A 12,575-nucleotide genomic window follows, 5' to 3' on the forward strand; every position below is an offset into this window, starting at 1 on the left:
TTATTTTAAAATAAGCTAGCAAGCACTATAGGGTCTATTTTTGTTTGGCTGTTTTTTTGTGGTTTTAAACTGTATTTTTTCAGGGGTGGTGGAATGCAGTGCAATATGTATAGGGATTTTACTGCATAAGAATCTTCAGCCTTTACATCCTACTCCATTCCTTTCTGTGAAATGTGAAAACTATGAATTTATCATCAAATTGATTGATTTCACATAACTGTACTAAAAAGCATGGGGTGGATAAAGTACTTGACTCCTGAGGATTCTTGCTCTCTCACGCTGCATGTAGCTAGATTCATGATTACTAAGATGTTTTTAATAGCCCTGTAGTCTGGTCCAGTTTTTCCAAAGGGTAAAAAATGTACTCTTTGAAGTAAAGTATTCACCTATCTGATATAAATAAAACCTTTCATGCAGAAAAATGTTCTCCCAAATGGAAGAGTTAATGCACCTCAAATATGTGAGAAATTTGCTTCCAATTTTTCAACACTTAGTAAAGGATCCATCTTACTTTTTCATTATAAAATTTGGGAAAAAATATCAGTGAAATCTTACATGTCACTTCATAAGTCAATGCTAGAAACCAACTCATTCTCATGGCTACAGTGACAATTAAGATACTTTTTAAACAATCTTTTTGAGAAAGTTTGCCCTGATTTTGGCCTTCTGTCAGTGAAAGTGGTTTCTCCTCATAGGCATGTTTGACATTTACAAATCTTGCATCTTGTCTGAGTTGGCAAATGGTTTCTTGCTAAGAAAAAGCTGCAGTGTTCCCTAACTTAGGTATTCGGATGTGTACCTCCAACCAATGTCAATATAAACTTTTCTCCAATGCAACATAAGGCCATAAACTTCCAGAACTAATTTAAGATCACTGTTAACTCCAATGGCTCCCTACTGCCGGCATGTCAGCATGACCCAACCTGCCTCCTCAGTCTGTCTCTGTCTCCCCCAGCACATGGTTCTTATATTGCCCAATTTGTCTTTGGACAAGCTGTTCTATCTCATCAAAAATTATCTTCCCCTCACCACTTTCTTGTCACACTTCTGTTCAAATGTGATTATTTAATGGGCTCCCTCTATGCTCCTGGTAGAGTTCCTTTTCCTCCCCCCTGTTTTCCTAACAGATATAAGTCGAGCATCCCAAATCCAAAAACCTAAAATCCAGAATGTTCCAAAATCCAGAACATTTCATTGCTGACATGAGACTCCAAGGAAATGTTCATTGAAGCATTTCAGATTTCAGATGTTCAGATTTGGGGTGCTAAAGTATATACAATGCAAATATTCTGAAATCCAAAAATAATCTGAAATCTACAACACTTCTGGTCCGAAGCATTTCAGATAAGGCATACTCAACCTGTACTGCTATTATAACACTAATGACATGGTAACTAGCACTTCTGAGAGGCAATGTCTCATAGTGTTTCAAGGTCAGGAGTTGGAAGACAGAATTTGATTGCTGGCTCTATCACATACTAGCTGTGTGACCTTGAGTGACCTTGGTCACGTCATTTTAACCTCTGTGTGCCTCAGTTTCCTCACCTCTAACAACAATAGTACCTACATTACTAGCTTACTGTGAAGAATAAATGTTTCTAGTACAGTGCCTATCACATGAGGACTTGACGTCTTAGCCTTACTATTAAATGGTTGAAGGAAGAGCCCAAAGATGGCAGATAAATGTATTGTGCTCTTGTAATATGAAGAGTTAACACTCAGATTAGGATCTGAAAGCATAGCTATCTTGAAGTCATGTGGTGATTTCTTTTGAGAAGGTACGCAAGGAATTGTCAAACAGTGGTAAACGAATAGTAAGTTCACACACTTCTTCAAAAGAGTGGACAGGGGCTGCTTTTAGAACAGCTCAGCTTTGGTTGTGATGCATGACACATGAAACGAAATTGGATATTGCACAAAGCCAAGAATGGAAGGCAATATGGAGACAGGCTATACTTTGCAGAGATTCTGCCTGGTAGTGTGGAGACTTCCAGTGCTACTTGTTTTAAAACAGAGACATTTATGCAGGGGAGAACAGTCCAGTGTCAGCTTAGATGAACAAATTTCAAATTGGGAGTCCACTTTATTTAAAACCTCTTTCCATTATTTTTCATATGAAATGTGAAATAGGGAAAAGGAAAAAAAGTGTTATGGAATTTATTTCCTTCTAGAAGAGAAAATAAAAAAAGAAACAAATCACAACTATTGCCAGATGAACGCCTTGTATAAAATAAAATGACAGGTTTAATGTATTGCAGAATACCATTTGAAGAGCTTCCTTGTCTGAGAAAGCATTTGAATTTTATTTCTTTAAATGAACGTAACTATTCCCATGTGCATCTGTTTCAGACCAGAAAACTCTCTGGGTGCTTTTTCTAACCAACTTGAAGAGAAAATTCAGTTACTATTGCTTGTTTTTAAGCAAATCAAAAGCCAACTGAGGGCAATAAATGAATTACATGATCATTTACACTCCCTGCATTATGTATAACCAAAGAGTGAAGAGAGAAAAACTGTGTTTGCATTCATGGAAGAGAAATTTAGAAAAAATTTAAGTGTTTTGTGTGTGCCTGTGTGTGTGTTTGTGTGTTTGTGTATGTTTACTCTTTTGTTCAACTGGGCTGGGTTTTAAAAATTCTTGGATCAGATTTCATCTTGTAGGAAAGTAAGGTAGCAATTTTTCTTAAGGAATTGGCAGTGATGTGCTCAAGTGCTCAGCTCTTTCCTTCTGGCAGAAAGAGCTTGGAGCAGGTTAGAGTGGAGGAGGAGCCAGGAGTGACTAGGAGGAGAGGGGACTGCTCAGAACCTGCCATTCAAGGCTGGTGGCAGCTTTTTACAGGCTGCCAATAGGAGTGTGGTGGCAGCAACTTATGGGTATGCCAAAGAAAATGGGTCCATATGCCAAACTCTGGCGTGTGCAGCACCTACAGCTTGCCAGGGCAATGGCATAGGCTCCAGATGGACTTTTAATGTCCTGTCCCAGAAAGTAAGCAGCCCATTCCCACTTATTCCACGAGATTGGTAAGTGGTTGGATGTTTTAAAGTTAGGAAAACTCCTGGTACAGAAATGTGCCATTTGGCTTACTGTCATTTAGTCATTTTTCAGATTAGAAAAGAAGGGAGAGAATCGGCAGTTTAATATTCACATCTGTTAAGCCATGCAAGCAGTTGCTGAGTAGCAGTCCATCCTAGGGTAAACAGGCAATGCTCTCTGGTCAAATATAGGTTCTATGTTAATGAATGAAATATATAAAACAGGACACTTATTTGTTCTCCCATATAAAAGAAGTCCTGCAAAGTCCTGGATAACAGAAGTTAATGTATGCTTTATTGTAATCCTTTTTCTAGTCTATCTTCTCTTCTAAACTGTAAACAGTCGCAGCAATTTAGTTCAGCTAAAAAATGAGCTATACAGTTTCACATTTGAACTTATTAAGTTTTCAATGAGCCAGTGAAAAACGTCCCCCCTATTTTTTTTAACTGCTTCCCCTATTTAAACGGTCAGCATAAGAACCCTGGTTCTTACAATTTATCCAAAGCTTGGGCAGCCCGAGAGCCCTTTTATCCCTCACTAGTGAATTCAGTTCTATTGTAGGAGAGAGACATTCTTTCCCTCCCTTTTCGCTTAAAAAACATAACAAACCTGAATAGACTCCAGGCTAGAGTAGTGGAGAGAGTGATTTTTATTAGATCTAACACAGTTATTGGCAAATGCTTAAAGACAATATTTAAAAAGAGAGCGAGAGAAAGAAAAGGCTTTCACTTTATGCCTTAAAGGACAGATTGGTTACAATTGAACATCTAAGAGGAAAAATTTATAGAATTAAATGGCCTAACATTCCTCTTTCTTCAACATACATATGAGAAATCTAAGCTAAGAGGACATCTGGAAAGGAACATTATTCAGCAATCTGAAAGCAAAAATTCAAACCATTGATGTTTTGATGGAGACAAACATAACTAGATTCACAAAGAGGAAAGCTGCAACCTATTTAAGTTAAAAAAAAATTCCATATGCATTTTACCTTTTGGGCAGTTCCGTAGCAAAGTTCTATTTCAGAAGCCCTTTGTAATATGAAACCCACTGTAGATAAGATACAACATGAAGATAGTCTGTTTTGCAGCAGCAGGAAATCAAATTGGTTCCAGAAATGAAGTTATATGACAAATGGTTTAATAGTATTGCTAGAATTGGAAATCTTGACTGAATTATTTTTAAATCATTAAAAAAAATTTTTGAATTGCCATGCTGTATAAATTGGTGATGGTGGTAGGGGGGTCCACACAGGGTGTGTTGCTGAGGTTAGGAGGCATCTCATTTTATTGGCCTTTTAACTAAAGCATTATAATCTGTTATCAAACTTTAAAAGCTCAGTGGTGATTTACTGTTAATTCTGGTTTGCAACAAATATTTTCAGACAAACACGATACTTGAATTAACATAACTAATATGTGTTGTGGAGTATTAAACAGGTTAACAAATATTGATATATTTTAGTATCATTTCCAAATTGTTTTTAGGTTTAATCTCAGCACCAGTCAGCTTTGCTTTACTTGAAAAGCATCAGAAAAAGTTCATTAAGTCTTAGGCAGGTCTTGGATTGTAGAAAAGACTTCTAAATAGTTAGCAAGATGTATCACTGATAAAATAACCCAGCGCCTAATGCCTGTAGGTGAAATGAAATCGTTCTTCTGGCTGAAGTCAGGAACAAGTTAAAATATCACTTAGAACACAGCATATGACTGCAGAGATTTAGGAGAAATCTTACTTAAATAGGATGTGACTTGATGTTTAGGACTATTTTCTAAAAAGTCAAAAAACTTTTCCCCCTTCAGTACTTACAGTCTTTGAAGACTAGAGCCGGATCTCTGTGAGGCAAGACTTGGGCAATGATGTGTCTCAGAGATTCCAAGGTTCTGTCCATCTTGGGTCTGCCTGTGTGAGCCTCCTGTACAGAGTGTCCTCATGCCTGAATTCTTGCAGTCCTGGGCTGAATTTCTGCAGCTCATTGATGCACTGGATTACCAAGGAATCCCTTTTAACATCTGCCAATCAGACATTTCCCAGAATCTAAAGACCCCTCAGGGGGCCCTCTTCCCAGGCTCACTTATCTTTGTTGTATGCTGAGCTAATTAGCTCGAAAGGCTAGCTGACAGGCGGGTTCCCATTGCTTTCTTCTGTTAAACACACCCACCTACAGGCTAGCTGGGGAAGCTCGCTAAATTATGAAAACGGCTTTCCTCTCCAACCAGATTTTGTCTGAATGCTGTGCAGCTTTCTAACTTGAGTATTTCTTCTGGCCCTCTATCTTCAATTGTGTTGCCCCCAGGAATATGGAATCAGGAAGGTTATTTCTCCAGGAAATTTCCTGAATGACAAGAGAGCTTCCAGCTCAGAACTGCCAGCTATATGTTAACAGTATAATCTCTATAAATCTAAATTTTCACTATAATTCTTCTTTGGTAAAGGAGTGCTATAAAGATTATGGGGCTGGGTGCAGTTTCTCATGCCTGTAATTCCAGCACTTTGGGAGGCTGAGGCGGGCAGATTGCTTAAGCCCAAGAGTTCCAGACCAGCCTGGGCAACATGGCGAAACCCTAACTCTACAAAAAATACAAAAATTAGCTGGGTGTGGAGGCGTACGCCTGTGGTCCCAGCTACTTGGGGCGCTAAGGTGGGAGGATGGTTTCAGCCTGGAAGCTCGAGGCTGCAGTGAGCCCAGATTGTGCCACTGCACTCCAGCCTGGGTGACAAAGTGAGACCCTGTCTCAATTTTTAAAGAAGTCTTTTAATAACTACCTTAAGAAACATATATGTATTTTCTCTTCCTGTTTCTTTGTTTTATTTTTCTTTTTAATAGGGTCTTATACTGTCCTCCAGGCTGGAGTGCAATGACTGCAGCCTTGACTCAAGTGAGGGGCTTGAGCTCTGGACTCAAGCAATCTTCCCATCTCAGCATCCCAAGTAGTTGGGAGGCACATGCCACCACGCCTGGCTAATTTTTAAATTTTCTGTAGAGATGGGGTCTCACTGTGTTGCCCAGGCTGGTCTCAAACTCCTGGCCTCAAGCAATCATCCCGTCTTGGCCCCCAAAGTGCTGGGATTACAGGCGTGAGCCACTGCACCCTGCCCTGAAATTTTTAATAATTATTAAATGAAAGGAAGTGAATTACATCAGAATTAATTAAAGTCAACCTTGGGAATGATTCACTTTGAAGGGTAAATAGGGAAACAAATGTTCCCAGGCAAGCTGTAAGACAGTCCGTCAGGTTTTACTTGCCCCTGCCCAACAGAAGTGACTAAAATTTGGGAGGGTTGTGGGGGGCAACAAGCCTTGGCTTCCAGAAGAGTGGCTCCTGAATTCAAATGCAAGGCTTAATTTAGTCCCTAGCAGTATCCATTTTTTTTTTTTTTTTTTATTTGAGACAGAGTCTCACTTTGTCATGCAGGCTGGAGTGCAATGGCGTGATCCGGGCTCACTGCAGCCTTGACTTCTCAGTCTCAAAAGGTCCTCCCACCTTAGCCTTTCTAGTAGCTGGGACCACAGGCCCACGCCACTGCACCTGGCTAATTTGTGTCTCTTTAGTAGAGAGGGGGTTTCACCATGTTCCCCAGGGTGGTCTCAAACTCCTGGCCTCAAGTGATCCACCCATTTCGGCCTACCAAAGTGCTAGGATTACAGGCGTGAGCCACCATGCCTGGCCTTTAAAGATCTTAAGAAAACAGAAATTCTTTTTCTACCTATTCATGATCTATACTACCTGTAACACTTTGTTAAATAATCTTTCCATAGAAGACATAAGTCACAGGATTCCTTTTCCATAATAAGGATTTATACCAGATATAAAATAACTAATTTTAGTGGTTGTAACCAATGTTACTTGTTGAAGGAGGTTGTTGAGGATTGTCAAACTTTTATTTAAAATATTTTTCCAGGGTAGCCACAAAGATTGCTTTCCAGTGTTTCTTCCAATTTTCAGACTCCATAACTAGGTTGTATTTTATGATGAACTGAAAGTAGACCTTTAAAGACTATATAAAAATGAAATACCTTCCATGTGATCAGCTTCTTCAGCTAGTTTGTAGAAGAGCAGGCTTCATAAAAGGAAATAGATGGAACAGAACTAGAATAATAATAATTCCTATTATACTCACTGTATTAGTTCATGCTGCTAAATTACCCAAGACGGGGTAATTTATAAAGGAAAGAGGCTTAATTGACACACAGTTCAGCATGGCTGGGGAGGCCTCAGGAAACTTACAATTATGGTGGAAGGGGAGGCAAACACATCCTTCTTCACATGGCAGCAGGAAGAAGAAGTGCCAAGCAAAGAGGCAAAACTCCTTATAAAACCATCAGATCTCATGAGAACTTATTCACTATCATGAGAACAGTATGGGGGTAATCACCCCCATGATTCAATTACCTCCCATCAGGTCCCTCACACCACACGTGGTGATTATGGGAACTACAATTCAAGATGAGATTTGGTTCCAGGTATGGTGGCTCACACCTGTAATCCCAGCACTTTGGGAGGCCGAGGCAGGCAGATCACCTGAGGTCAGGAGTTCGAGACCAGTCTGGCCAACATAGTGAAACCCCAGCTCTACTAAAAATACAAAAATCACCTGGGTGTGGTGGTGCATGCCTGTAATTCCAGCTACTCGGGAGGCTGAGGCAGGAGAATTGCTTGAACCTCGGAGGCAGAGGTTGCAGTGAGCCGAGATTGTGCTGCTGGACTCCACCTGGGGCAACAGAGTGAGACTCTGTCTCAAAAAAAAAAAAAAAGGATGAAATTTGGGTGGGGTCACAGCCAAACCATATCATGACTATCACTTAGCAAATGCCCACAGGTAGTATATGCCACACAGAACACAGACACAGGGTTGCCCCAGAGTGCAAAGACATCGTATAAGATAAGAACTTGAAAGAAGTAGCCCTTCATGTTAAGACGTTTTCTTTAAACAGGGTCCCAAAGTGCACTTTATATGAGCTGTGCCAAATAGGAAATTGTCAATGTCCTTGCTGTCCAGGAGTTTATCATCTAAAACAGAAATTAGATGTTTTGTGGACAAAAAAGCTATTATCCATTGATTGGACATAAAGTATAAATGAAGTACTTTCAATGTGATATTGAATTGGAAACCAAGATATTTAATATCACCACTAGAGAACCAAGAAAAATAATATGGACTTCTCAAAGAAGTAAGTCTGATAATATTAAAAAGAAGAGAAATGTTTGGATTTCAGTTAATAAATGGGCATTTCCATATGCTTGAATATAATTCCAGCAGTATTTAAAAATATTTTGGTTGCATTTTGGTGAAAGCAACACTGAACGTGGGATCATTAAGACCAGGGTTTCATGTTCATTATCTATATAACCTTAAAGAAGCCACTCATTTTTGGGTTCAGAGTCCTCTTCTGTAAAATTAAGGGATTAAGCTGGATGCTCTCTTTCAGTTCTAACATACATTTTTCTATGCCTGTATTACAAATGAGCACAAATATTATCATAGATTTTTTAGCCTTCTCTAAGTTCATATATTTGTTTCCTAAGGGTGCAATGGTCTTCAAACAAATCACTTCTATTCCCACAGTCAATCTGACTGTTATCCATTCATCAGTATGAGAGACACAAATCAATATAAGGAATTCAAAGATGTTCACTGCTAATACTAATTACAATGAAAGGTAAGAATTTGTTGAGAAAACTAATCTTCTTGCCGAGTGCAGTTGCTCACGCCTGTAATCCCAGCACTTTGGGAGGCCGAGGTAGGTGGATCACCTGAGGTCAGGAGTTCGAGACCAGCCTGGCCACATAGCGAAACCCCATCTCTACTAAAAATACAAAAATTAGCTGGGCTTGGTGGCGCAAGCTGTAATCCCAGCTACTCAGGAGGCTGAGGCAGGAGAATTGCTTGAACCCGGGAGGCAGAAGTTGCGGTGAGCCGAGATCGCGCCACTGCACTCCAGCCTGGGTGACAAGAGTGAGACACTGTCTCAAAAAAAAAAAAAAAAAAAAAACAGAAAGAAAGAAAGAAAGAAAGAAAAAAGAAAACTAATCATCTTCAATTCCCATAAGGTTTTTCTTTAAAAAGCAAACTATTGAGCATCTTCATAGAGAGCTCCAAAACAGCTTCATGAAGAGAAGTCCATATAAATATCATGATTTTTAATGAGTTGTATTTTGAGAAATGAGAAAGGAATTCTAAGAAAGGTGGATTATACAACATTCCAGTTAGATAGCATAGTTTCTTCATTCCTATTAAGCCCAATCCTTCAGCAGAAGTTTTCTTAAAACTTTGTTTATGCATTTCCTTCTTAAATGCCCATAAAGACTTTTTACCTTAAAATGCTATTGTAAGATAGTCTAGAAAAACAACTATTTCTTACTATTCTTTATTTGATAGAGAATAAAGAAGATAGCGAATAGAGAATAAGAAGCATCTGATAGAGATGGAAGAACCTGAGAAACCCCTGAATAGTGTGTCTATTTTAGCACAAATTCTAAAGTTCACATTAGATTTCACTGTAAACCTCAACCATCTCTTGGCATATACCAAAAACAAAAGTATTCAAACAAAGTAAAACCAAAATGATGTTTTTACAAATCTTGTCAGAGCGTACTAATCAGAGGATGTGAAATGACATACAACTGACATATTCAGTGATCAAAACTTACCACCCAATGGTAAGAAGGCGGCTCAGGGAAATAGCACACTTACCAGTCTTCCAGAGAGAACAGAGTTCTTCAAGATGGGAAATCAAGGTGGTATATTTTGCATAATTTTATGCATAATGCAACAAAAAAGTAGATGGAAATAATAATTTTTCTGGTAAAAAAAAAAAATTCATTCCTGGCCAGGCATGGTGGCTCACACCTATAATCCCAGCACTTTGGGAGGCCGAGACGGGTGGATCCCTTGAGGTCAGGAGTTTGAGACCAGCCTGGTCAACATGGTGAAACCCCATCTCTACTAAAAATACAAAAATTAGCTGGGTGTGATGGTACATGCCTGTAATCACAGCTACTTAGCAAGCTGATGCAGGAGAATTGCTTGAACCTGGGAGGCAGAGGTTGCAGTGAGCTGAGATCTTAATTCCAATAACAGTTTTGTTGTTAGATGGCTCATTACAGTTATAAAAATGATACGAAGGTGGGGGCCACTTATTAAAATAACCTGCAGAATGTTAGAAAATATAATGGATACATTGAAGAATCATCTTCAGTTAGAAACAAGAAGGAACTCTCTCATTTTGCCACAAGGTACTCTGCTCTGGAGGAAGAAGCTAGGGTAATTGAAACAGGAGAATGGGCCTGTTGGTGAGGCTGCAGGTGAGGTTAGTGAAATTCCAGGTCCTCAGAGATTTCAGTTCAAGACATGGAGGCTTTAAAGAATAAGCCTGCAGTAACTAAGCCTGAGATGACATACTACTCATCTCTAGTGAATCAGGTGACTGAGAGAGGGAGTGGACCTTGATTGAGATTTAGGAAGATTATCTATCCTGAAATAATTTCTTCACTTACTTTCTAATTCTTAAAAATGTACAATTTAAGATAAAATAGATCAAATGAAAAAGAATTGGAATCAAATAGTTAAATGCCTTAATATGGAGAATAAATAGTTTATGAAAACAATGGGAAATGACTGACAACAGCTCCTTTCAGATTCTAATGGGAAATGAGTGGAAGGAACTGGAAGGGTCTAAATGCAGAATTGGCAAAAGAGGGTCAAAGCTGTTGTCAGGAGTGTTTCTGAGGGTGTGTGGGAGGATGAAGAAGAAAGGCTGGGAAGAAGTTGACTTCACAGAGGTAATAGCTAATGACTGTTTAGTGTCAGCTTTGTTTAGCCCCAACTAGGAAGAGAGCAGTAGGAGGAATGAATGGCTGTACAGCATCAACTTTGTTTACTCTCAGCTGGGAAAGAACAAGTTAAAAGAATGAACGGCTGCAGTGCTAATTTATATACTGTCAACTTGGAAGGGACAAAATGAGATGTTTGAATCAAGGTATTTATTGAGAGGGTGAGTTGGAAAGGCAACTTCAGATGGTTTCTAGGCAAAAGTTTACAAATACAAGTAAAATAAAAGAACTTTATCCTAGATACTTGTTTATTGATATTTCACTGCCTTTAAGAAATCATTAATAGGAACTAATCTGTTGAGCTACATGAAAAATAACTAGAAAATTGATTAATATCCCATCTCCAGATTACAGGAATGTACATTTCTTCATTTTTATAGAACATTATGAAAAAACCACTAGTAAACTGCTCTTTTTCCTTGCCAATGCAAAGTCAACTCTCATAACCATAAAGCACAATGAAATTCAACCTCTCATTTATGTCAGCTTTTTGACTGGTATATATATGGGGACCCTGAATAGGTCCATGTTATCTTGATGGTCTCATATAACCAATTACCCAGAGCTGTCTTGGTATTTGGTCTCTGAGAGGAGTAAAATTGATTATTCAAGAAATACTTCAGAGGTCGAAGATACTGGGGGAGGCTTTGCTAGTTCACAGGTTAACACTTTAAGGATAAACTCAGAGTTATTTAAGTGGGAGAATTTGGACGTTCAAACTTAACAAGATTGGAGATAATGATGCCAAGCCCTTGGGTCACTGGATGTTGTTTGCGATAACTGAGCTTATTAACGATGGTTGGCTGACTTCCAGCCTAATATGTATTTTTAAAAAGATAGTTAAAACAATTTTGGTTTGTTTTTGGAGTGGATTTTGCTAGTGGCCTTTATAATGATATTTTCTCTTTCATAAAAGTTTATCTAATTATTGGTTCCTCTCCATTTTCTCAGATAGCACACACCCTTTCCAGGACAGAAATTTGTATCATTGGGTGCATAGGAAAAAACTTTATACAAAATGTGGCTGTAAAGTGATCAGATTGATTCTAAAAGAGGCATTTGAATTCCAGCTGAGTTTCTGAGCTACTCCTCAAATAAAGAGAGAAGAGGTGTTCTATAAGGGGCAAGCCAAGGGATGAGACACACACCCCTTCTATGGGTTACCTAGAAAGTCACATTTCTGGGGGGTGTAAGTCATATAGAATGTTTAAATTTTTGCAAAAATAATGAGCAAAGTAAAAGGAAAATCTAGACTATGCAAAAATTATTAGTTTAAAATACGTAGGAGAATATTTATTGGTTTAAACAAGTGACTTAAGCCTAAGATTAGTTGATGGAGATTTTGGGTTCGAGCAACCTAGTAATTTCACAGCTCCATATATTTCAGTTGAAGCTTCCTGTAAAGATTGCATCATCAGTATACTCTTAAATCAATGCAGGCTACACTTATGGATATGCTTACATTAAGATAAAAGCCTTGTGCCATCCATTTCACACTGTAAACTATAATTTCTACTTCACTTCCTATGCAGTCGCCACTAGAGTTCAACACTTAGCATGCATTCTGCTGACAAAGAAGAAACATAAAGGAGTGTTGTGCAGTAACAAAATTTTTAAAAAAGAAGAAGCATTATTTCTCTTCAAAATCTGTTTAAAGGAGAAATAAGAAACTGCATAGAAAGAGGGACCTATTTTCCCACAAATTG

The 12,575-nt window shown here is 38.6% G+C and overlaps 1 protein-coding gene across 1 annotated transcript in view; it reads right to left on the reverse strand.

The window, feature by feature from the left end:
* Positions 1–5,153, reverse strand: part of LIX1 (limb and CNS expressed 1) — a 51,216-nt gene extending 46,063 nt beyond the window's left edge. The window contains exon 1 of the mRNA XM_054487804.2: positions 4,844–5,153. Within this exon, the coding sequence (XP_054343779.1) occupies positions 4,844–4,925 (82 nt within the window). The 5' untranslated portion in view covers positions 4,926–5,153. The remainder of the gene's footprint in view (positions 1–4,843) is intronic.
* Positions 5,154–12,575: the final 7,422 nt, after the last annotated feature.

This window comes from Pongo pygmaeus, chromosome 4, assembly GCF_028885625.2.
Source record: "Pongo pygmaeus isolate AG05252 chromosome 4, NHGRI_mPonPyg2-v2.0_pri, whole genome shotgun sequence".
Lineage (NCBI taxonomy): Eukaryota > Metazoa > Chordata > Mammalia > Primates > Hominidae > Pongo > Pongo pygmaeus.